This window comes from Bidens hawaiensis, unplaced genomic scaffold (genome assembly GCF_021521415.1).
Source record: "Bidens hawaiensis isolate Kalapana, Puna unplaced genomic scaffold, B.hawaiensis_p1.1 tig00019690_1, whole genome shotgun sequence".
NCBI lineage: Eukaryota > Viridiplantae > Streptophyta > Magnoliopsida > Asterales > Asteraceae > Bidens > Bidens hawaiensis.
The window spans coordinates 233,205-260,673 of record NW_027492992.1 but is presented as its reverse complement, the minus strand read 5'-3'; the positions used below and the strand labels follow the sequence as shown (position 1 = coordinate 260,673).

The window sequence follows — 27,469 nt, the reverse complement described above, 5'->3', positions numbered from 1 at the left end:
AGGCAAATGTTGTGGCTGACGCCTTAAGTAGAAAAGAACATGAGAAACCAAAGAGAGTTCGAGCTCTCAGATTAGAACTTAAAATTGATTTAGCTAGTCAGATCAAAGAAGCTCAGAAATTGGCACTGGAAGAATGAAATATTAAAGCTGAAAAAGAGAATGGTTCAATCGATCAGTTGAGTAAAGGAAATGATGAAATCCTTAAACTTGGTACTAGGATTTGGGTACCAATGGTCGGAAGTCTAAGAGATAAGATTTTAGAAGAAGCGCACAAGTCAAAGTACATGATGCATCCGGGAAGCGACAAGATGTATCATAATCTAAAAGATGATTATTGGTGGATCGGGATGAAGAAAGACATTGCTTTGTATGTAGCTAAATGCCTAACGTGTTCAAAAGTGAAAGCTGAACATCAAAAGCCGTTAGGATTACTACAACAACCGGAAATCCCGATATGGAAATGGGATATGATAACTATGGATTTCATCATGAAGTTACCGAAAGATTCACGCCAAAATGATGCAATCTGGGTTATTGTAGATAGACTTACCAAGTCTGCCCATTTTATTCCAATTCAAGAAACGTATAGTATAGATAAGTTAGCACATCTATATGTCGAAAACATAGTATCCTTACATGGTGTGCCGCTATCCATCATATCCGATAGTGATAGTCGTTTCACTTCAAATTTTTGGTCAAGTTTTCAAAAGGCTATCGGGACTCGATTAAACCTAAGTACTGCTTATCATCCCCAAACTGATGGCCAAAGTGAGCGAACAATTCAAACCATGGAAGATATGCTTCGTGCTTGTGTTATCGACTTAGGAGTAAGTTGGGACACTCATCTTGCGCTAATGGAATTCTCGTACAACAACAGCTATCATACAAGTATCCAAGTAGCACCATTTGAAGTATTGTATGGGCGTAAGTGTAGAACACCTGTATGTTGGTCAGAAACAGGTGATAGTCAGTTGTCAGGACCTGAAATTGTTCAAAGAACCACTGATCAAGTTATACAAATCCGAGAACGATTAAAGGCAGCAAGAGATAGACAAAAAATCTATGTGGACATTCGTCTCAAACCATTAGAGTTTAAAGAAGGCGATAGAGTTTTATTGAATGTGTCGCCTTGGAAAGGTGTAGTAAGATTCGGGAAGAAAGGAAAACTGAGTCCAAGATTCGTTGGACCATTCAAGATACTTGAAAGAATTGGACCAGTTGCTTATCGGCTAGAATTACCCGATGAGATGAAAGGAATTCATGACGTATTTCACATATCTAATCTGCGCAAGTGTTAAGCTGATGAAACCCTTGTTATGCCATTGAAAGATGTCAAGATCAACGAGAAACTTATGTTTGTAGAAAAGCCGATTCAAATAGAAGTTAGTACGATTAAGTTTCTCAAACACAAACGACTCAAGCTCGTGAAAGTCAAATGGGATTCAAGACGAGGACCCGAGTATACGTGGGAACTCGAGTCAGAAATAAAGAAAAAGTATCCCAATCTATTCCAATAAATCTCGAGGACGAGATTATTCAAAAGGTAGGGAGGATGTAACACCACATCCCGAACCCTCTCAAATTTGGTCTAAATATACTAACTTAGAAAGTATAGGGACCAGAAATGATAATTCTAAAAATAATGTCCCGTCGCGGTACGCGACGGGGTAACATGTAACCCATCGCGTAGCGCGATGGGGTTGATGAGTCACCGGACACGTGTTAATACCGTATCGACATGTGGCGCAATATGACAGGCCACGTGTCAACACCGCATAAGGCGGTGTATTTTTGCGGCGTCGCGGTACGCGACCAGTCCCAAAGGACCGGGCGCGGTACGCGACGGGGTCCAGGATTAGCTATATAAGGGGGGGGGGGGTGACGGGCATAAGCTCAAATCATCCCAAAAACACCTTCCTTTACACACACATAGCCTTGGAAAACGTGCCCCGTTGCCATAGTAAGCCGACGTGCTGTTTTCTCGTAATACGTGCAAGAAACGAAGTTGGAATTAAGATAGCAATCACATAAGCAAGTAGATCAACTCCTGCCTTATCTTATTATCATTCTAAGCATCTGAATTAAGGTAGGTGTTATGTTTAAGTTATTTGAATTATAGCTTAGACTATCAATCGAGGCTATGGCCTTTAACCTTGATCGTATTTTACAAACATTCATTCACAATCATGTTTTCATAAAACATTACTTCATGATGAAGTAATATTAAACAAAAGAGATATTTTGACGGGCATGTAGTAACTGAAAGGGGGATATCACTAGTAGTAAGTTTCTTGCCTAAGGAAAAGTAATTCGCATAAATCCCAATCAACCGAGGGACCCGTTTACTTACCTGGAGAAACTTACCAACGTAATAGAACCTATTAGGCCAAAGCATGCTTTATCAAACGTCACATAAAACAAGTGTTTTCATTCACAATCAAAGATACACGATTTCAAGGTTAAGCTTACAATCATAGCTTAACATCATTCAAAACATTCATACGAACCTATTTATGTATAGGTTAAATATCATTCACAGTCAATCAATCAATCAGTCAAGGTTTACAACACCGACGGTACATGTGAATACGTTCAAACCTTTTATAATGTGAATACGTCAACCTTTTCAATCAGTCAAAACCTATAATACTCAATGAGACGAACGGGTGTTTGTCTTAGCGAGTCAATCAATGTCTACATGAGATCACGCACTCTCTAAAACTTTATAATACAAAGTAGAAAATAAAGTCAACTCAGACCGAATACACATGTGTCTGGATCCAAACAAACCGTTCAGCCTAATCATTCTAAGGCTACGTGGCCGCGGGCTAATGGTCATAACTAGTCTCCCGGTAAGGGCTACGTGGCTCGGGAACAATTGTGTGTGTAGGGCAGTGGTACATAGACCAGAAGTAGAAATGCTTCTGCTGAGCTTGTAGAGAAAACTATATTTGTATTATATTGTCATTCAAATGTTTTATTGAGTCATACGTGTTCACCAGCATATAGCTGACGTATTTTTCCAACCCATTGCAGGTAATTAAGCATAAGTAGCGTTAACAAGGATTGGAGTCTTATTGAAGATAGAAGCGCGTACAAGATGGCTCCGTTTTTGATATAAAGTCCTTGTAATATGAAAACATATATTTTGTAAACTAATACTCGGGTATTTAGTTCCCGAGTAAATTTTCAATGTAAATTGATATTATATTCAACCTAAAGTCTTCCGCTAAAATTAACCAATAAACTCTGATATATTTACAAAACATGTACCAACTTGTGGTCACACGCCTAGGCCCTAAGTTGGGGTGTGACAGAAATGGCCTGCCGGGCTATGGAGGGTTTTGCGACTGTACCTCTGTTTCGTCGGTTTTATCGTTTGAAGTGGACGGCGATTGGTTCACTTTTGAACGCCGTCCCGTGAACAAATATCCCTCATGTTATTCAAAGATGCCTACCGGGTTCAGTCCCAAATAATGGAAGAATAGTTTTTTCTTTGTGTCCCTTAATTTTGCTCCAGGCTTTCGTAGCCGACGACTTACGGATTCTTTCATTCATGATACGCCTCCTCGACCTCCGATGCCTCTACATAACTTATATAGATTGTTGATTAGCAACCCCACTGAAGCCATGACTTATCCTGAAACCTTGTTACGTATGGCTGGATTGAGCCAGATATGGTCAAATATTTCTACTCGTCCGGCCATATTTGACGGCGACCGAGGTTTCTGACCACTTGTTTTTTCTTATGCTTGTTTATTTATCATTTTGGTATTTCTAACTTGTTACCCCCTTTATGCAGAAATGAGTCTAAAAGAGGCTTTGTTGAAGGGTCCCTTGAAGGCTGCTTCCTTTGTGTCGGTTCCTGTAACTCCTCCAGCTAGCTCGGAGACTGAGTCTGCTTCCTCAAGTCATCCTGCTCCTGTTATCAATATTGATGCATCGAAAACCCCCAAACGGAAGAAGGCTCTGGCCAACGTTTATGGAGCCTCTATGAAGCACCGTTTAGGGAGTTCAAAACGGCCTCATATGGGTCAATCATCCTTATCCCATCTGGCGACCTCTTATGTCGAGCCTGTCCACTTAGACGATGATTTCGAGTTTCCCATGGTTACTCCTGTCGATATGCATGCATTTGTGGGATCCGCTCAGGCCCAGTTCGATTCCCCTAGTAGTCATCATGAAAGATCTGGACCCGCCCCTCAGAGTTCGCCCGTTCTAAATACGGAGGAGCCGGATAATGATCTCGTGTTTGTTCCCCCGTGGGGTTTGAATATTGGGGCATCTGTCATGACGCCTCTGCAAGCGCATGACTTCCTTTCCCGTGTCATTCCTCCCGTTGATTCGGCTAATATTAGAGCTTTGGATCGGGACCGCTTGATTGGTGATTTCGGGACCCACCTGTATAGAACTCTGGAACTTGGGGCAGCTGCTCGTCAAACCGTTATTAACGATGGCCAGACGTTACAACAATTGAAAGACGAAATTTACTAGCTAGAGCAGTTGAATGAGAAAAATCACGGGAAGATTCAACGTTTGAGACAGCAAGTTCTTTTGGCTCAGGAGGAGTCTCTAGGGATTCCCGGCTTGAAAGCGGATTTAAAGAAGGCTCAGGACGAAGCCGCCCGGTTGGACTTGGAGCTATCGAAAGCCCGAATTGAGCATGATAAGGTTTTGGAGGTACTATTCTTTTCTTCTTTTCTTTTTTTTTGGTCTATCGGACTTATTTGTATTATGGTATCTTTTGCTGACAGTTGGAAGTCAGTTATAAGAAGATGTGTGAAGAGAACGAAAGGTTGAAGAGTGAGGTTGATGCGAATCGTGTTCACAAAGACCGGTTGATGGGGGAATTCCAGGAGAAGTATGACAAGATGGAGGCTAACAAGGACAGGTTGATCGGGGAACTTCGGGAGAAGTATGAAAAAATGGAGCAGGCGTTCAAGAATGCCCAGCCTGACCGGGCATGGATGGTGTCTGAAGGGTTCAAGTTGGTTTTTGGTCGGGCTCGGTCCTGCCGTGAGACTTGTTTGGTTAGGGATGCTATGACTTGTGCTGTTTTTTCTTCAGGTTATCAAAGTGGTTTAAGAGAAGGTTATGAGTTCCAAGCTCAGGGCATTCCCCTTGTTGAAACACCTGCCTATTCTGAGACCATGGAGGCGGAGGCTGAGGCGGCTTTTGGTACTTATGTTGCTTATGAGCCTCCATTTCTGGAGCAGCTTTCAGCCGTCCCTGACATCTCGGTGGAGGATATTCGGGCCATGTCCTTGGTAGTGGACCCTCTCACTCCTTCTCCTCAAGGATGATCATGGACCTACTTGGATCATTATGACTTTTGACAAACTCTCTTTCCTTTTGCTGTTTTCGTTTATTTGTCATTCGTAAAAACGTTAGTATGTGTTAGCCCCCTGGGGGCCGTGTGCTTTTTGATGTAACCGATATTTCCCCCTTTAGGGGTTGGAATTTGTTTGCCACTGAGGTGGTTTGGTAGTTATAATCGTTCGAACCGTGCTACATTTAAAGTTATATTTGGCTATATTTTTAATCCCGCTTGGGGGGTTTAAGACTATTTGATTATTTGGTTTCACTTTGGCAAGCTTTTTGGTTAACCGTGTAGCCTATCAGCGAGGCCTCCCTCCTATCCTTTCGTGATGGAAGGGTGTTAGCTAATTTTTGTTTAATAATTGTCTCGGAGACGGATTCATTGGTTAAATAGTTAAGTTTCCCAGAGAAACCATAAGGCACTTTTAATTTTATGTGCTAGACATTAAGTCGCGTTGTGTAAATCGATTACAAAAAGACAATACATCAACGCCCTATTACATGGAGTCCCTCTCGGAGAGGTGATTATTAGAATGTGACGTAGTCACCTAAAGGAGTGCCATCAGATATCACAAAACACTATTGGGAAGTTCTTTGCATTTTCTCCTTTCTTTTCTCCTTTGACTGAGGCGCTCAAGCATACTACTTTCTCAGTTACATGGCATTCCACGTACGGGGCACTTCTTCTCCCGTATGGTATGCCAGCTTGTAGGCTCCTTTCTCTCCAGCCCAAATGATTTGATAGGGTCCCTCCCATCGAGGTCCTAATTTCCCCTGATTTTCTTGTCGACTGGCTTCATTTTCTCGCAGTACCAGATCTCCCACCTTAAATTTCACTTCCCTCACTTTCGCATTGTAGTACTTCTTCATTGTTTTCTTGTATTCAACTTCTCGTCGTGCTGCTGCCTCCCTTATTTCTTCGGCGAAATTCAAATTTAGCCTAACAACACCTTCATTCTCTTCCTCACTCAGACGTGTCCGATGTGTGGGGATATTTATCTCCATTGGTATCATTGCTTCGGTGTCGTAGGTCAGGCTAAAGGGTGTTTCCCCGTGGCTAACCTTCGGCAAGGTTCGATGGGACCACAAGACGTGTGGCAGTTCTTCGACCCAAGAACCCCACTCTCTCCCCAGACGGCTAGAGATACCCTCCACGATGCTTCGATTAGCTCTTTCTACTTGCCCGTTCGCCTGAGGATGTGCAACCGATGTGAAAACCTGCTTGATGTGCAACTGTTCGCACCATTCTCGAAAGATTCCTCCTTCAAATTGCTTCCTATTGTCACTCACAATGGTGTGGGGTATTCCGAAGCGACACACAATGTTCTCCCATACAAACTTTTTGACCTGGTGCCCTGTGATCGTGGCCAGGGGTTTCGCTTCGACCCACTTAGAGAAGTAATCGGTAGCCACCACGAGGAACTTAGCCTTGCCTGATCCCTCCGGGAAAGGACCAACAATGTCAATGCCCCATTTTCGGAAGGGCCAGGAAGAACTAACCGATATTAGGTTGAGCTTTGGCTTTCTAGTGACTGGGGCATAAATCTGACAGCCGTCACATTTCCGTATTTCCTGCAAGGCACTTAGAAACATAGCAGGTCAGTAATAACCGGCTCGCATGGCTCGGGCTACGACCAGGATTTCCCGGATGACATACTCGGCCTCCCCCTAGTCAATGCATTTCAGCGACGGACCCAAGTAGGACTTCCTGTAAAGGGCACCATTTATCATCTCGTACTGTAGCGCTCTGATTCTTTGTCTCCAGGCTTCTTGTTTGCCCTCAGGCACGGCTCCTTCTTGCAAATATCGGATGATGGGGGTCATCCAACTGTATCCGGATGTTTCCACATTTCCGACAGTCTTTTCTAAGATGGAGGGTTGTTCAAGGGTTTCCACCCGAACCTCCTTTGCAAGGTGGTCGAAGGCTACAGAAGCTAATTTACTGAGTGCATCAGCTTTCTTATTTTGGCCTCGAGGGATATGTATCACCTTTGCTTCTTGGAAACCTTGTAGTAACTCTTTCGTCTTCTTGAGGTACTCTATCATCTTGTGATCTTTTGCCTCGTAGTCCCCATAGACCTGGTTGGCCACTAGCAAAGAATCTACGTGTGCCTGGATGCGCTTGACCGACATTTTTTGTGCCACCCGGAGGCCAGCCAGCAGGGCTTCGTACTCAGCCTCGTTTTTGGTGCTAGCAAAACTCAATCGTACGGCGTACGTGAATTCGGTACCTTCAGGGCTGACTAGTATCAGACTTGAAAGCAGTTCTTGGTTTATATTCGATGGAATATTCTCCCAGTTCTATATCCCACTTGGCTAACCTGCCAGATATCTCCGGTTTCATTAATATTCGTTGAAGGGGCTTATCGGTCAATAATTGGACTTCATTTGCCTGGAAGTACCGTCTTAGCTTCCTGGCTGTATAGACTAATGACAATACCAGCTTCTCAATGGGGGAATATCTCTCTTCTGGGCCTTTCAGGGTCCGGATTACGAAGTATATAGGAATTTGAGCTTCTTTCCTTTCTACCATCAGCACCGAACTAATGGTTTGGATTGTGTAGGACAAATAGAGGGTTAACTTCTTTTCAGGTAATGGCAAGGTAATCAAAGGGAGTTCGCTTAAATGCGACTTGAGTTCTTGGAAAGCCTGGTCAGCTTCCGTGTCCCAGCATAATTTATTCTTCTTCATACACCTTCTTAATACTACCATAAAGGGGAGAGTTCGATCTGCGATCTTTGAGAGAAATCGGTTCAGGGCGACTAACCTCCCTTGTAGCCTTTGCACTTCCTTGATGTTCCTTGGGGGACCCATTTGAACTAAGGCTTCTATCTTCTCAGGGTTTGCTCGAAACCCACCCTTGGTTACAACCACCCCCAGAAACTTTCCCTCTTCAACCCCGAATGAACATTTACCAGGGTTGAGTTTCATGTTAGCCCGGCGGAGAGTATCAAAGGTTTCCCGGATGTCTCTGAGCATCCTTTCCTCGTCTGTGCTTTTGATGACTAGGTCATCCACATAAATCTCCACATTCCTCTCTTTTTGTCCATCGAATAGCCGATCCATGAACCGATGGTATGTCGCTCCAGCATTTTTCAGGCCGAACGGCATCTTGGTGTAGTAGAAAGTTCATTCATCTGTGTAAAAGGCAGTTTTCTCTTCATCATGAGGGTTCATTTGGATCTGATGGTATCCTTTATACGCGTCCAAGAAACATCGGAGTAGATACTGGGCGAGAGACTCTATCTTCTTTTCAATTTCTGGGAGAGGGTACGAGTCCTTTGGGCAAGCCTTGTTTAAATCTTTAAAATCAATACACATGCGCCAGCTATTATCAGGTTTAGCGATCATTACAGGGTTTGATATCCAACGGGGATATTTGACCGCCCTTACTATCCCGGCTTGCACTAGTTTAGCTGTTTCTTCCCGGACCGCCCGGCTCTTCTGAAGTCTCAAACTCCTTCTTTTCTGCTTGACTAGTTTCATCCAGTGGAATTCATCTAGGGTGTGTTGCGTCCAGGTTCGGGGAACTCCCGTCATATCCTGGTGAGTCCACGCGAACACATCCGCGTTGTGCAACAACAACTCTTCCAGACCAGCTTTTCCTTTGTCAGATAATTGTTACCCTATCCTTATCGTCTGTTCAGGGTGTTCTCCGTTGAGTACCCAATCCTCCACCCCTTTCCTTTTTTAATTTGATTAATGCTAGCTATTATTTCCGTGGATGATCGGACGGTAGTTATTCCCATGGGGGTGGGGAATCTCATATATTCGTGAACCGTGGACGGGACAGCCTTGAGCGCCCTCATACCCGGTCTACCCAGAATGATGTTGTATTTCGACGGGGCTCGGACCACGGAGAAACGGAGACATACAGTCCGGGTTTCCTCTCCGTCTCGAAGTGTGAACGGTAAATTGAGAGATCCTAACGGCTCTACTACTTCGCTGGAGAATCCCATTAATGGGTATATATCCTCTTCGAGTCTTTCCTGGACATCCCTTTGTAATCTCAGGAAGCAGTGCTCATACATCACTTCCACCCCACTGCCCCCGTCTACATGCACTTGGGCTACTCGGTGTCCGGCGACGCTAGCCGATATGTTCAGAGGCATTTCCCTGGCTTCACTCTCGGTTATGCCCGGGAAATGGACCTCTGCTTTCATCCACTCTGTATTTCTCGGCTGGAATTCTTTCCTCACAGCTTTGAGGGGCCGCCCTTCGAAGGGCCCTCCCTCCTTCTCGTCTCTTCTTCTTATCATATCCACAAAGTGTCTATCTTTCTCTTCATCTTTAACCCTGGGTGCTGGTTCTCTGGTCGGGGGTGGTAACTGTCCAGTTTTTAGGGCTGTTTCCCATAACCTTTTTAGCTGGACACAACTTTCAGTGGTGTGCCCGGCGCTTTTATGATAATTGCAATACCCGGAGGGGTTAGGCTTGTATGCTTCTTTAAATGGACCTGGAGGGGTTCGGGCTGGATATTTTGCTTTATCTGCCACCAACACATATCCCTCACCTGGGCTTACCTTCCCTCCGGAGGGAGGTCCTACCTCCCTCGGGTCGAATACTGGGAAATCGGGGAGGGTAGTACGTCGTCGAGGGTATGCACCCTGCGTGATGTCCCTGAGGTCGGTATGGCGCGAAACGGGCTCTATCGAACGGTGCTCGTATTTTACCGGGGCTAGCACTTCCCAGGTTCTTTCCCCCCAAAGGCTTGGGAGGGCCCTTCTTTGTCTCCCATTCTCGCAACTTGGACCCCGTGTCTTTTCCCCTGACGAAGGCTCTAACTCGACCCATCAGTTGGTCGAAAGTGGCGGGAAAATCCTCCCCTAGTTTCTCTGTGAGTTGAGAGAATCTCACCCCGTTTATGAATCCGCTAATTTTCATGACCTCCAGGACGCCTTTGATGTTCATGCCTTCCGCTACGTATCGGTCCATGAATTGTTCTATTTTTTCTTCGTCCTTCCTCCGGATATGCAGGATCTCATTGGGGTTTTTCATGGCTTTTCTTTGCTGACTGAAATTTCCTAAGAACTTTCCCCTCAGTTCTTCGTAGCTATCTATGCTTCCAGGTTCCAGACTATCGAACCATACCCTTGCTCCCCCCGTCAAGGTTTGGGGAAACATTAGACACCAGGCGGGCATGGTCCATCCACTGACCATCCATGCATCTCGGAAAGCGTGAAGGTGGTCTTCAGGGTCTTGTGTCCCGTCATATTTGTCTATTGTGGAGGGATACCGGAGCTTTGGAGGCAGGGTGGCCTCGGCTATGCGTCGAGTGAACTTCGATACGTCGGAGGTATCCGAAGGTCGATAAGGAGTATCTAGGGTGTTCTGTGTGGATCTTTCCTTGCCTTTGACAGAGGACAGAAAGGTTACTAGCGAATCCAAAAGAACTCCAGGGTCTTTACTGGTTTCTTTCTCGGGTTCTTTGTCGTTCTTAGATTTTGGGGTGTCGAATGACAGGCGTGTCTTGACGGCTGCAAGCTTCTCTTCCTTTTCTTGTTCGTCCAGGCAGGCTCGGAGCGCATCCCTGTGAGTTCGTATGAACTCTGGAGTTATCTCCCATTTTTCATTGGAGGCTTGGCCCTTCTCCGCTTCCTCCCTCGAATCTTCTTTCTCTGTCTTGTCCTCTATGAGGACCGGCCCATCCATTTCGCGTGCAGCTAGCAGGTTTGCTTCTTCGTTCGTCCAGGTGACGGTGTATTCGTGCCCGTTTGCTGTCGTAAGTCGGGATCCCCCTGGGATGCTCTGTTCTGGACTTGGATCGACCATCTTCTCCGAAACAGTAGTGTGGGATTTCCTAGTTGAAGGGTCCCACGGATGGCGCCAATGTAGAAACCTCAAATGAATCTAGTCTAGTATTGTCGGACAATGTTAGTGAGTGATGGATTATAAGAAGTTTTTCGTGAGAATTCAGAGAGATGATTGATATTGATATTCCAGAGAGAGTACACTCGGGTTCCTTTTTATATAAGCCTTTACAATATACAAGTCCCTATATATATATGGTTCAAAGGGAATCTTTGTCCCTTGACCGTTATCTGGTAACACCTTCTATTATCCAGTGGTCCTTTCATTGTCCCTTGACTTGAGTAGGCTTCTCTCCTTTATCCGCTGGATGCTTCTCCTTTGCCTCAGACGGGCGTCACTCTGCCTTGATGCTTCTGACCAACAGACCTGTCAGCTATTGACTTGTCTTTTTGTTCTTGGGGAGCTTTGGGCTGGGCTTGCTTCCTTGGGCCTCATTTGGGCTATTCCCAATGTAATCTCTTCAAAAATCAATCTCATTGGTTCATCTTATCTTATGATATTAACTCATCCTCTCTATCTTATGATTTGGTATTGAAATAGCATTATTTCTTGTTGCTTTTATCAAGAACATTGAAAGGATAATAAGAGTAAAACCTATTTTTTTCATGAAAATGTTCCGATTTAAGTTAAGCTACAGTTGAGGCTCAAGTCGCTTTAGGCCTTTAAAATTGTTAAGTGATCCTGAAAAATGATTTTTTAATTCACTCTTAAATTTATATGGCTAATCATATAGCCTTAATTTTTATGTGGTTTCACTAGTTTCTTAGGTTGATATTTAGTAAACATCTAAAATTTGTCAGCAAATCACATGGACTCTGTTTGATGAATGATGACTCAAGTTGAAGCTTTTATTCATGTATAATTGTTTGACAAAGTAATTGTAGCCCGTAAATATAAAATGACAACAAAAAACAATTTAAGGGAGAAAAATTGAGTAATTTAGTAATTTTAGTCTTTAGAAGCTCTTTTCTAAAAGTATTATTGATGTGACTTAAATTTTCAAAGCTCTAAAAATAAGCTTTTGGAACCAAACAAACTATCCAATGCCCTATACTTGTCAAGCATATGTTTAGCCAAAAAAGAATTATATAGTGTGATCAAGATGTTATCTGCATTTGATGCAATGAATTAGTGAAAACAATGGATGATCTTTTAGTACATTGCTTTTGATCTTACTAAAATTGGTAAACTCTCTATAAATGGATCTCTCCTTAAACATTACGTAAAGGTGATCGCAATCATATCACATGAGATAAGGATAAGGGCCTTCAAATACTCGTGTTTTGTTTGTCCAATGGATACCATGGGCGGTTAGCCAGAAAAAAACATATAGATGTTACAATAATCTTTAAAAATGTGGTAAACCAAAACCAATGTTTTTAAAGTTACTACTTGTAACAACTATATTTTGTAAATCATTTTATGTGAAACCCTAAATACTTTTTTTAAAACTTCTTTCAACAGATATCTTAATAATAAAAAAATACTTTTTTTTTTCTTTACAAAGCAAAAGATTTCACTAATAATAGAAAAACAACAAAGCCAATATCAAAAGATTTCACTAATAATAGAAAAACATCTAAACCTCAGCCAACAGTGAAGATGAAATAATAAATATTACAAATTAACATTAAAGTTACACTAATCCTTCTACAAAAGTAAATCGATGTCATATCCTCCCCTTTGTGAACGTTGTTCAAGATTTGTCATTTCTTGTTTTCCAAGTGAACCACGTAGTGATTAAAATTAAACTTTGCCCATTATTTTAAACATTTTGATTCCCATATGTTTTGTTTCACAAAATTAAGTTTCTTCTTAACTAAACAACCTTTCATAACTTCAATTCTACATAACCCCTTAACCGCATCCCAAATTTGTTTTACAAAGCATTAACTGATTAGACCATGGTTTTCAAAAAGATGTTTTCTCTTCTTAGGATCCTATCCAACCCGGCTATATTGATCCAATCTTATTATTTTAAATATATATTTTACAAGTTTTTATAAATTAAAAAAGAAAAAAAACGTATAAAAGTATAAAACGCCTTTATTTATAGTGTCATTAAAAATGGGATGGGGCATTTATGTACAGTTAATGGCAGCCGATCTTTCCTAAAAATAAATATATTGACCTCGTAATAAAAACTCTGCCCAAGAAACAAATTAAGATGCAGAGACTCTAATATTTATATTTAATTCAATTGCTCCCTCTACTCATCCAATCCACCTTTTCTATATTATATTCTGCCTTGCCTTCCGTCTTCACCAGACAACACACCACACATAACATACATTACCCTCTTCAATCCAAATTTAATCATCAAAATCAGCCTCTGTTAACAGAACTATTAACAAGTGAAATGGTGTTTGGCTGGCGAAGAGCTTTCTGCACATCGGTTCCTCGAGAACCCGATTCTGATTCAATTAAACCTTCCAGAGCTAATAATAATAATAATACTCCCAAAACTGGTGGCAGATTTGTGTTTTTCAGCTCTTCTTCAACTTCTATCCCGTCTACTCCACGGCTTCATGTAGAAACCGATTCCGGTCCAAATCTACGATGTCGAACTCGAAGCACTACCACCATACAGGAGAAATCAGCTTCTGTCCCGGTGAGTCCAAAGCTTCATTGCAAGACCAGCAACAGCCCTAAGCTGTTTCAATGGGCATCGACTCCTTCGTCGCCTCGTTCGCCGTCGACTTTCTCTTTCCTGAAAGCAAACCTACGTTTCTCCACAGTAAGATTTGACAGCTTTCACTTTCCTGGTCACGTGAAGGAAAAAGGAACGCTAGCTTGTCCTATCTCTGGTACTGTACAGAATCAGACGTCTGTTAACGATATTCAGAATCAGAACCATCAGTTTGCGGAAAAGTTAGAAAAAGAAGTAAAGGTAGCCACAATAGCAGCAGATGATGATGTTGATGTTGACAAGAGGAGGCACAAATTCAGCAAGCAGAATTCGTTCAAACCAGATTTGAAGGTTTATAATGATGATGAACCGATAGCGTGTTTGACGCCTAAAGCTCGGTTTAATCCGATCCCTGAATCAGATGAAAACTGCGATGATGAAGACTCGGTTAGTGAGTTCCAAGGGTTTCATATTGACGGATGCAGTAATAACAATAACGGTTACAGCAGCAACAGTCCGGTAGATGTAGATGCTAGAGGTAACGGACCGAACGGTGACGTGGAGGTTAGATTATTGCCGGAGGCAGCTGTGATCTCGACCGGAAGAGGTTACGAGACGTACGCAATTGCTCTGAGAGCAAAAGCTCCGTCCGGGAGAACAACAACAACAACACGAGGCAGAGCTCCAATGGATCTGGTAACCGTAATCGATGTGAGTGGAAAAATGACAATCGAAAAGCTGAAGATGATGAAACGTACAATGAGAATCATCATTTCATCGCTTACATCCTCCGATCGGTTATCAATAGTCGCATTCTCTTCATATTCCAAAAGATTACTACATCTAAAACGTATGACAGCCTCCGGTCAACGAGCGGCTCGTCGTATAGTAGACGCCATGGCGATTCTCGAAGGTTCTTCTAACGCAACTGACGCCGTTAAAAAAGCCGCCAAGGTGTTAGAAGACCGCCGGGAGAAAAACACCGTCGCAAGCATATTCTTACTCTCTGACGTGTCCAGTCAGTCATCATACGTGTCCACCACGCGCTCCTGTCACTCGCAATCGCACCTAAACGTCGTCGTTCATAGCTTAAAACTCACCTTAATAGACGAACACACGTTCACAAAGTCCGTTACAAGTTTGTTAACCATACCGGTACAAGATCTACAATTACAATTAGCTTTTGTTTCCGGTTCGGCTCCCGCGGAAATCACTTCCGTGTTTTCCTACGCGCCGAGAGCCATAGCTCTTGGTTTCGGTAACGGTACCAGTACGGTTCGGATTGGTGAATTATGTGCGAATGAGGAGAGAGAATTGTTGATGGAACTGAAAGTCCCGTCATCGGGTACTGGGGCCTACCAAGGACTACTATCCGTGCGCTGTAGTTATAGGGAACCAGTAACGCAGGATGTTATTAATTGTAACGAGCATGCATTGGTCGTGCCTCGTCCACACACCGTTAGATCATCATCTTACTCCATCCAACGGTTTAGAAACCTCTTCATCACTACCCGAGCGTTAGCCGAGTCACGCTTGCTAACAGCTCGTAACGACCACATCGGCGCGTACCACAAGCTGATATCGGCTCGAGCTACACTTCACCAAACCAGCTCGGTTTGTAGTGAGTTTGTAGTCAGCTTAGAAGCCGAGTTGCAAAGATATCGCCAGGCTCAAGCGGAATCAGCGGCTTACATAGATGAAAAGGGTGAGCCGTTAACGCCGATATCGGCTTGGCGTGTAGCTGAGAAGCTAGCTAAGGTCGCAATCATGAGAAAGACATTGAACAGAGTCAGCGACTTACACGGTTTTGAGGATGCCAGATTCTGATAAATAAATTTACAATTTTAGTTCTTGTGGTTTAAGTTATTCCAATTTACACCCTTAAAGAATTAATATTGTTGAATCATTAAGTGAGGTGAGACCAGATTGAGTATATAGCGACAAAGGGTACCCGAAAGAAACAAGAGGTGATGAGATTAGGTTGAAAAAGGACGGGGCTCTATGTCTTTTTGTTTTATATAATATAAGTAATAATAAAAACAGAAGAATAAGTTAAAAAAATGCTGAGGGGGTAAATGATGATGATGATGATGATGATGATGATGATGATGATGATGATGATGATGATGATTGTAGGAGAGTATCTTTTTGTGTAATGAAATATTATATTTGATTTTTGATTTTTTGATTGTCATCTTGTGGATATATCATCATTAGATGGATGAAGTGTGTACATGAATCTAACCTGAAAAAATGTACACTCGTCTTTCGATTTTGTTTGGGTTCATAAAATCCAAAAATATAGTCCAAAAGTTTATTTGAATATATTGGAGGCAATCAAATAAAGTAGTATATTTCCAAACTCCAGTTATGTATTTCTATACCTATATCAAAGAGCATTATTTCTACACATATATCTATTTATTCAAATCTAGTTCATATAGATGTGATGTCATATACTCATATTATACATGAATGATGAATTGCCTTTTGCTTACATACTGACTACTGAGATATATTGAAGATAGTTAATAATATCCTGAATTAGTGAAAAAGAAACACCTTTCTCTAATATATATCATATTAGGCTATCAATTTCACATTATATTGTTAACTAGCTTTTGAACCCGTATATTACACGGGATTTGTCAAATAATAAAATTAAAAATATCAATTATCTAAAAGAAATGAACAGAATTATAGGTCAAAAAAACGATAAAATATATAGTATAAACAATAAGAAGTCTAAAATCACAAATATACAAATTTGGTTTTTTTATATGCAACATTTGCGAAAATAATATTGACCAATTACCCGTGAATAACTATGATAGATGAGATGAGAGAATTAAAAGAGAAATTATAACCTATTTCTCAAAACTGTTTTTTCCCATGACCCATGGTCCCATGGATATGGAGGGTAAATAAGATGATAAATTAGAGAATTGGAAATGAAATTATAACTCATTTGCCAAAATTATTTTGGCTCATGACCAATGGATAGTTAAGATGAATGAGATGATAAATTAGAGAATTAGAAAGGAAATTATAACTCATTTGTCAATATGGTTTTGCTCCATAACCCATGGATAGCTAGGATGAATGAGAAGAAAGATTAGGCCTAGAATGAATGTGAGATTGTCACATCATCTCATTATTTTCTTTTATTAGTATAGTTAGATATGGGTCTCTAAATTTAAAAGGTGGTAACGAGTTAACAACTCTCTACGTCATTGTCACATTATCTTGTTAATATCGGTCCTTGAATTAATAAAGTGAAACAGTTTTCTACGTTATATTAGGCTAACGTTTCACATGATATATTGTTAATATAGGTTTTTAAATTAATGTGAAAACAACTTTTTTACATTCCTTCAACTTAGGAGAATGCAAGAAGGTATGAAAGCTAACATCATACTAAAAAAAACAAAATGTACTCTTAAGTATATGATTGAATTAGAATGTAATATGTCACTATGGTGGCTGAATACAACGTTTATAGGTATAAAACATTAAGAAAAAATAGTAAATTTCACTTTTGTTTTTTGTTATTATTTGGTATCATGAGATTTAGAATTGAAGTAAGAGTTCACATGCCATCATAAATGTTAGTTTTGTTACTTGGGTTTTGCTTCAATTGAAATCTAACTCTCAAGACTCGGTTATTGATCTTTCATATGTAAGTCAGATAGGTATTCATGTTCCATATATTTTCTTTTACATATGTTTCTTAGTTTTTGTACCAAAACTCTTCAGATAATGAACTGAATATCTTATGTTTGGTGCATTTTATATTATCAAAATTAAATGCTGTCTCTCACTTCAGTTATATAAAAAAATAATATAATTAAATTAGTAAAGTGTAAACAATAATTAAATAAAAACAAAACAATGATGGGCGCAGCTAGTGACCCAGTTAAACGGTGATTTTTAGATTCTAATTACAAAACCTTTTTTGGATTATTCTTGGAGGTGGTGGGGAAATGTAAAGTTAAAATATGAAGTAAAATAAAAGCAATAATTGTAATATAAATTATTAAAGTTCAGTGTGTTGTTTATTTATTGGAATGATGATACTCCGTAATATTTTATCATCAAAAGTTCATTCCATGTATATTTGAATTGTTTGTTTATTTCGAAACAATTTAGGTGGAAGATTGATTTAAATCTTTAATCTCTTGTATGCTTTAAAGCTTCTTTTACTTATAAGAAAAATATATACATAGTCCCATTAGTGAAACAAATATATTATATATGGTTTTTTGTGTGTCACCTAGTCCCATATACATTGAATGCAAAAAAAAGTTGCAAGCATTATTAGATAATTATGTGGATGGTTTTATGTTATGGGTGGTGTATAGTGGTTTTTAGCTTGCATCATGGTCTCCCTACTCACTATTCACTAAGCAGCAACACAACTGGTCCTTAACTCCTCTGCTAGAGGAGCATCATCGAGTGTGATTTAAAGATCGAAACTTGTTTAGCTATGTGGGTGGTTTGAATTGACCTAGCGGGTTCGCTAGTTGACTGGTTTAACCGCAAAAGATTTGGGAGCACGAAAACACCACTCCCCACCTTCGATGCCACAACAGATATATCACGCCCCTCACCCATGCCGAGTCCACTCCGCTCACCCTTATCAATTTTTTACTTGCTTATCAAAACCTTTTTGAAAAAAGTAAAAGAAGGTTAAATACTTAAAGAAGGTAAAACTTGGGAAATTGGAACTAGGGGAAGAAAGGTGAAAAGGGTGTTCCTGCTTCCTGAAATCCTGCAATCTTTTCATCCTTAAAATTCAATGGCATCTCATAATTATGGTCTTGGATCACTTTTCTCTCTCAAATAACATATATTAAAAATCAATCATCATTCATCAACATAGATAGATAAATAATAAACAAGTATATACAGAAGAAAAGAGGCAAGTGACAACCTTTTTATGATGAAGACGTCTTAACCATTTACACACTATTTTAAAGAATTACGCACAGTATAAACAAAAACATCATAGACACTAAACAACCAACAGTTTTCAACTTCTTTTATAAAAACAAACACACAATCCATACTAAAAGTGCAACTGCTTGCACTGACCCACTTCCACCTCAGTAGGACAATACGGACACTTAAACGGCCTCGTACTATTGTTCTTAGACAACTTGGTAATCGACTGTTTGCACAGCACGTGCCCACACGACATCAGCATCGGCGGGTTCTCCTCACTCGCCTGATCCCGGCTCACTGGGCACACAAATATCGAGTGAAACTGAAACTCCTGATCCAAATCAAATGGAACCGGTAACTGCTTCATAGACATCCATTCATGTTTCTTCCTGGTCATCACACTCGCCAGTTTCAACAGAGTCGGTAGCGCGTGAACCCCAGCTGCAACTGTTACACTTAACGGGCTTTGATAAGACTCGCCCAAAAGATTGCAGAATTGCTGGGCTAGCTCGTGGGCCAGCTTGGCCCAATGGGTCGGTGACAGAAGCTCGATATAAGGAGACGATTCCAACTTTCTTGTCCATAACAGACACGCCATTAGTTTCTGGATTTCTGAGAAATGTTGGTTTGAAAACGGGGAGATGAAAGTTCTAATGTAATGTAATGCTTCGTCTCGGTGACCGAGTTTAAGAGTCTCCATGAATTGTAAACAGTGGAGTTTGAACTCAATGTCAGACCCGTTTTGTTGGAGTTTGTCATGGTTGGCGGTGGCCCACTTTAACGCGGGACCGAGGTCATGAGACTTCATTGACTCAAGGATTTGATACATTTCTAGAAAATGAGTTTTGTTGTCGCTTACGGGTTGTTCGTGAGATTCATTTACAAAGCAATCACCGATGTCGAACATGCCTTCGCGGTACAAGTGGTGGGAGATTATCTGGTTGACTAAATGAAAGTCAAAGTCAACGTTTCGGTAAGACTTTGATATGTCGGGATTGAACTGTTTCTCGAGGAGTTTGGCGTATTTGGTCATGGCAAGATTTAGCTCCTTTTGGGTGGCTTCTAGTTGACCAAGTGGGGCCATATCCTTTAGCTTTGACTTTAGTTGACCAAGGATTAAATTGTGGTCGGGTTGAGGGATTGCTGACTGGATTCCTGATACTGCCAGCTCAATTTCTTGGCTGATGTGGTCAATTGTTTCTTGAGATTTGGATGATAACACCTTTTGCTTCTTTGTGACACGATCAAACGCATCTTTGATAGAATTCAGCTCCATGATTTAAATTCTTAGCACTTGTTAATTTGTTTTGTGTATTAGACAAAAAGCACCTACAATAACAGAATAGGATATTCTTAATCGTCGTGTGATTCAAGCAACTAAAGCTCTCATATCCACATACTGAATATTCAAATAGCAAATTGTAGATTCGATTGTTGAAGGAATTTCTGTGCTATATTGAAAGATGTGCTCTGATTTGCGTCAAAGTTTTATTTTAAATAATTTGATAAAAGTAAAGACTGTATAACGTATATGATAATAGAAATTTAAGAAAGATAAAAATTTGCAATAATCCACCCTTACTGCTGCCAAATATTAAGACGATAATTAGTAATATTTGGACAAAGAAGTTGCATTAAAATTAACATGAACCATAATAGTAGCATTGGAAAGCAGATTTAGAACTGTCTAATGTTTACAGAAGCATACTATTCACCAATTCATACCTGGACCACATTCCTCTTATTGAATGCTAATATGGCGAAAATAATGTCATATCATAAATACTATTCACTAAAACATACAAAACTACGTTTTCCATTGTTCATTTACTCGTTTATATCTTTTATATTTCAATTTGAAAACCATAATCATTAGGAAGATATCTTTATGATATAACATTATTAATGTTATATTAGCATGCAATAAGAGGAAGATGGTCAAGATATAATTTGGAGAGTATTATTTATGCTTCTATAAGAATTGGTCATTCGAATTCTGTTTTTTTGTGCTCCTATCACAGATAATATTAATCGTAGTGCAAGTTCTTTGTTTAAATGTTTGCGATATTAATTATCATCTTAGTGCCTGAGAGCAATAAGAATGGGAGATTGGAATTTTTTTTACCTTTCTTAAGTTTTTATCATATACGTTATACAATCATACGTTTTTCAACTTACCCTAACAAAGACTTCTGGCACAAAATTTCGTTCAAGAATCAAACCAAGACCATCGGCTAATCATAATTCTATTCTAAAAGTGATTTACCATATTCAGTCAGTCACTATTTTCTGTATGTTTATACAATAGAGAATGAACCATTGTAAGCCTGTAAAAGACCGTAAACTATACTTTGCATGTACAAATAAACGACATGTAGTTCATCTCAAAAGAAGCATTATTACAGGAATTTATTCGAGTGTTTTAAACATAATAGATCTATTAACACTCAAACAATGCCAATTTCAAATATTCAACAGATAAGTTGTGTTATTTAACAATTAAGAAAATAAAGATGAAAAACCTAGATAAAAGCTGCTTATATTCTTAACAATTAAGCAGTTAACGCAGAAAAATATCGGATATCGGTCAAGGACCAATATATGAGATATCGGTTATCGCGGTGAGATATCAGTAATTTTAACATCATGTAAAATTCATATATATATAGCAATTTAACACTAATAATTCAGTATACTCTCCTACCATTAACAAATTAATCATAGCAAGTAGTAACTGATTAAGACTTAAAACACTAACATTTGATAATTAAGACTTAAAACACTGATATCGGGAATACCAGTGATATATCGGTCCAATACAGCTGCTATTATCGGTACCGATATTTTATTAAGGGGCCGATAAGCGATATCACCGATAGTGATAAATCGGTGATATCTAATGCATAGGTTAACAATCACCAAACACAAGTAAAGACGGAAGCGTTTGCGTCTAACCTAACAATAACGTGTGAGAGTTTATCCCTAAATTAAATTCAGTCAAACCTTCTTCTGATCTATAATCAATTATCAGTAACTTCACATATTCAACAGTAATTAATTAAATCAGAACACGTCCGTGGTAATTATTAATTAAAAAAAATCATAAAGGTTCGACAGATCGATCGAATCAATCAAACAAATAAATTAAAAAAAAAATTGCAAAACGAAGACAGAAATGAAAGGAAGGTTAATAATATCTTACCGGGGGGAAGAGAAGAGAAGAGAAGAGATGAAATAATATGTGAGTAGAATTTGGGGATAGTTATTTGAGGAGTGAGGGTGTAATATTTTTGTTTGTGAATGAAATGGGTGGATATGATATGATATGATATGATATGATATGATATGATATGATATGATATGATGATAATATTGTATGTTTTAGGGGACTAAAAATGACAAGTTGAAAAAGTTACCCCCCCCCCCCCCAAATTCTTCTTCTCGTTTGGGTAAGTTTGGGTAAGTTTTCTTCTATAATTTTATAGTTTTCCATTCAATAGGCAAAAGCACTAAATCAATTTCGCTGATTGAGGGAGTTTCGGTGGTCGATTTGATCCCGACCCGTTAAGGGTGTTTTAGTTAAACTTATTTGACTTTTCAATACATATATCTTCTGGTCGGAACTAGCTTTCAGTCCATGAGACATTTTTGTTCAAAATCAAATTTTGAGTGTACTGACCAAAACTCGACTCCCGAATCATTATTCGGATTCTTGTCAGTACCAACTCGCTTATTTATTAAAAATATGATAACCGGAGTTCTATGTTTGGATCTGAATACTTGTCACGATAACCTTGCTCGTTTATTTTATCTCTCGGTTTACTCGCTTAATCGCCAAGGCGAGTAACCACTCCCTTGTTTTACTGTTTCAAATGCTTTTGGGGACTTTATGCGTATCAAATCTTATTTTTCATACTACATATATATCTTCCATAATAGCAAATCATGATTATTGTGTTGTTGATCAATTAAATGTTTATTTGTTAATTGCTTACCTTTTTATCTGCTTAGTTCTAGCAAGTCGTCATAGGAGCCATAGACCATTTGTGAGGCATGGTCAACTGACACCAATTATTTGTTTTCATTTAATTGTTGATACTCATGATATTGATTTGCAGTTTTTTTATCTTATATTATATTAAGTGTCGAAAACTGATGTTTTTCTCATTCACCCTTATGTTGACAAAATATATATTTTTTTACGCATATTGCAGGTTATTCTTTGGTTTGAAGTGAATAATGAAAATCACATGGATTGGCTTTGGGTTATATATAAATAGACAACTAGTTTGATATATTTGTGTTTGGATTATTTGTAACAAGTTGAGACGATGTGTACTTTGTTGAATTTAAATAAATAAAATTAAATATTGTCATATTTAAATTGTATGATAGTACCTTGTAAGCTGTGAGCAATTAGTTCGCGCCCGGATATTTCTGTCTTAGGTTAGGGTGTGACATAATACATAGCACAAATAGTATATAATGACATTGCGCTAATGATCGATTCATGACTACATAAGTAGAAAGCTATCATTAACATGTGAATTAATCGTGGTCATATATTACATACACGTTGAATCATCCTAAGTTATAATAATCAACAAAATCAAGCATGTTGGTCTAAAGCCTACAAAGATAAAGATTCGTGAATCTACATCAATTAGCATGAATGCTCAAATCAACAATATGAATATGTTGTGACGCTAGAGGGATTCAAAATAACACAAAGGTCAAACAAGACTAGTGTTTATTCAAAGAAAACTCATTCACCCCTCTAGTCCCCTACAATAATGCACACTTTCATTATATTACACAATATGATTTCAAAACACGAAACTATGTCCTTTTCATGAAATTAAGCATCCAATAATTTAAGGACCATGGGTGAATGAAGATACATATATGGAACCGCATAGCCAACAAAACACGCTACAACCTACGAGAAAATCTCATGGCACATGTTACACAAGTCTACGAGCAAATTTTCTATTGTTATTTGATTTATTCACATTTGTATTCGTTAACTTCTATTGTGATAGATGATAAAGATAGGCATTATAGGGGTTGAATGATGGTTTGGGATGAAATATGAAGACATAGAAAGAAGATGATGTGGTGGGGATGATGATAGATATAGATAGTGACGGGAATGAGTTGAAGTATGACTCCATAAATGAATTAAAATACAAAATAATAGAGAGCCCGAAGAAAACCTCATCCAGTCTATTAATTTGCTATAAATTTTAGACAAATTACATTACATACTAATACAATTAGAAAACGATACACCTTATAAGCATTGGGTTGGACCTAAAACAACATGCATTAACAACACTCTCTCATACATTTTATATTATACATTATCAATAAAACAATACAGTACTATATAATGTTGACATAGTTCTCTAAAACCCAAGGTAACTAATATTTAATACATTTTATATTATACATTATCAACAAAACAATATAATAGTAGATAATGTTGACATAGTTCTCTAAAACCCAAAAAAACTAATATTTACATGATCATAACTGTCTCAATAAAATCTTACTCACAAAATCTAGTGGGACAAGACTAGTCAAGGGAAAAAGAGTATAACATATATAATACTCCACTTCAATTTAATATGTATCTTAAGTATATGGAGTCTAATATGTTATGATAAATGTTTGAATTGATCTTTACAAAGTATTCTTAAATTTTGAACTTTGCAATATATGTTTTTAGATCCTTTTAGCAAGTTATAATCATAGCAAAATTGGGCATTTTGATTTGAGAGTTAACAACGTGAGAACCACAAATACTTAAATTGTTAATTATTTTTATATGTACAACTTTGAGCTAACATAACATGTCAGATACGACACGATAAAATACAATTATTTGCAATGTTAAACATGAACACTAAGACCATTGCCAATGCAAGACATTTATCTTGTATCTGAGTGATGTGGCACATGCATTTGGAAGACTTGCATTTAAAGATGATGTTTATAATGAAATCCATTGCATTTAGTCAATTGTGAGAGGAAAAAAGGCAAATTCTAAAGGTACACCATCTACACCTATTAAGTAGGCATATTTGCACACCATTCAGCATACGTTTCGTATGCTCAGCATACGTTGCGTATGCTGTAATACTTTTTCAGATATCATACGATTCGTATGTAATGTTATACGGTTCATATGGCTTTTGTATAAACAATACGAATAATATGAAAAGCATACGATTCATATGAACAACTTTTAAGTAAAATTAATAAACGCTTCGTATGTAATGTTATACGGTTCATATGGCTTTTGTATAAACAATACGAATATGAAAAAGCATACGATTCATATGAACAACTTTTAATTAAAATTAATAAACGCTTCGTATAAAAAGGATATATTTCGTATAGCTTAAATACGAATCATCTAAAATGTATACCGTTCGTATCTGAATGTGTAACAAAATAAGTTTTACTTGTAACCATCTAAAACAAAGGCGTAAGCTTTGTCTCCAACAATAGTGATTGCATGTGAGCTTCTTGCACCAGAACATCCTTTTTGGTTCAACTGCAAATAATAATATTTGCAGTTAGTAAATATGGTTTATTTGGTAAAATCAGAAATCATGAATCAGTGATCAATTATTAACATAACTAACATCTAAAGATGAATAAACCAGACAATAATTATGGTTTAAATGAATTTGATAATGATTTAGCTTGAATTCAAGAACAGTAGAACACTAATTCAATGATCCCTTTAAATAATTACTTTCATGTCAATGAATTTGCAGCCTGCTTCTGCTGGAGAACAAAGTGTAACCTAACTAGGGCTGTAAATGAACCGAATGTTTGAAGAACTGTTTGGCGGGCCATTAGATGATGTCTGCTCTTTTAATATATGACGAACACGAGCAAGGAATTCCGTTCCATTAACTAAATGAATGAACACGAACATAGGCCATGTTCATTCAATTGTGAAGACTTTGGGTCGGTTTTGGGTTTGACCTAAAAAAGACGAACCCATGAACATTTCTAAATACTAAACTCACATAGTTGTATAACAAATACATAAAAATAAAAGCATTAACATTCATCAAACCCCAACATAGTTTGAAAAAAAAAATTACTACTACATCCATCCAAAATACTAGAATCCACACATACAACAAAAAAAGATAACATTTACGTGCGTCAACAATAAAAGATAAAACCATAATAGCTAAATTGTGCATTTATCATACTAGGCATCATCATAAACCATGATCCTCGTCACTACTATCACCTAAATCATCATCATCACCGTCACCTCTATCATCATCATCACCAACACCACTAGCATCATCATCACCTGCATCATCACTACCGTCATCACTAGCATCATCACCAACATCATGAAAGCCCGACTCCTCTTGCGGCCGCGACTCCTTTGGCGGTGGCACATCATGAGTGGGACCGTTCCTGTCTCTAACCAACCACTCTATCATCCTCTCCATCCTTATCATACGCTGCTCCATATTAATTAATCACATATCCTGATTCACCGTCCCCGCATTGTGTCACACCCTCAAAATCCACTAACGGAGTTTTACCGTCAGAGGGTGTGAACTAACAGGATCGGAATCATTAGTTATAATCAAACCATAAGTAAAGTTTTCAAACCACGAAAACATTTAAGTGTAAATAAGTGCGGAAGCGTAAAACCATAAGCCAAGTGTTGCGTCACGCAGGACGACTTAAAAACCCAATTAATGATAACAGTTTAAAAACAAGTTTGCATAAACAAAAGCGTTCAAAGTAATGCATAATCCTATACCGCGCGCCCGCCTCGGCTACCTGAGAATAACATACTAAAAGTGTCAACACGGGGTTGGTGAGTTCACAAGTTTATATCAATAAAGCGTTTACGTTTGCGTTTTGCGTTTTGCGTTTTGCGTTAGTGTTAAATCAATTATATATCTATAGGTAGCTAGCCTATAAAGCAAGTATTACTAAGTGTTCGACACCGAAGCTAATTGTTTATCATGTGCCTTGCCACCAGGTCTATTCCGACCATGGTAATGTGTTAGCCAAAATTACACCCACTCGACCTCCAGTCGAGCTTAGCGTTGGGTGGGGTTTGTCAAACCCAGTAGTACTACTCAACAGTGACTCGCTATTATCCAATACTAAACGGTTCGATGTGTGAAGGACTTCAGTTGTTTCGTTTGCCACTTAGCCTTTACAAGTGATATATAATAAATAACAAAATCTAAAAGCGTTTCGGAGTATGTATTCTCCCCCAAGTGAAAAGCGTTTAAAAGAGTTAAAAGGGGAACGTGAAACTCACTGTTTGCGAAGAATTCCAAAAACAAGTCACCCAAGTGATGCGCGTCACAGAAAACCCTCACTAGCGTTCTAAAACAACAAGGAGATTTTCTAAGTGTTGGAACTATTATCGAGTCTCTAGACTCGGCACATAATTCCTATGCATAAATTACGTTTCGTGTTTCGTTTGTGAATTATGTGTGTCTCAACAAGCACATTGGTGATACGTTACATGTGTGAACAACTATTTACGTGTCACGTATTAATAGTGTACATTACTAGCAATTATTCCCCGCAAGGGCAATTTGGTCAAAACATAACAATTATCTAGCAACAAGCACGTTTCATGTATTTTCACAAAGTTCAGCAGCTAGTTTTATCAAGACAGAATTCTACTTGTAAGATTACTCTATTCAACAGATCATAGCATCTTAATTAATTCACCAAAAATCATCACAAAAGCA

At 38.8% G+C, this 27,469-nt stretch overlaps 2 protein-coding genes and 1 pseudogene across 3 annotated transcripts; 1 reads left to right on the top strand and 2 right to left on the bottom strand.

Moving 5' to 3' along the window:
* Positions 1 to 6,987: 6,987 nt before the first annotated feature.
* Positions 6,988 to 7,452, bottom strand: LOC143559057 (uncharacterized). The gene has a single exon (XM_077047760.1). It carries the CDS (start codon positions 7,450 to 7,452, stop codon positions 6,988 to 6,990), a length of 465 nt encoding a protein of 154 aa, XP_076903875.1.
* Positions 7,453 to 13,476: 6,024 nt separating this feature from the next.
* On the top strand, positions 13,477 to 15,826 carry LOC143559050 (putative E3 ubiquitin-protein ligase EDA40). Its single transcript, XM_077047755.1, has one exon. It carries the CDS (start codon positions 13,491 to 13,493, stop codon positions 15,585 to 15,587), a length of 2,097 nt encoding a protein of 698 aa, XP_076903870.1. The 5' UTR covers positions 13,477 to 13,490; the 3' UTR covers positions 15,588 to 15,826.
* A 2,842-nt stretch (positions 15,827 to 18,668) lies between these two features.
* On the bottom strand, positions 18,669 to 21,989 carry LOC143559049 (protein RMD5 homolog pseudogene; annotated as a pseudogene). The gene is made up of 2 exons (XR_013139856.1): positions 21,503 to 21,989; positions 18,669 to 20,033 (listed from the first exon to the last, which is right to left on the bottom strand). The product of XR_013139856.1 is annotated as a protein RMD5 homolog pseudogene (transcript).
* Positions 21,990 to 27,469: the final 5,480 nt, after the last annotated feature.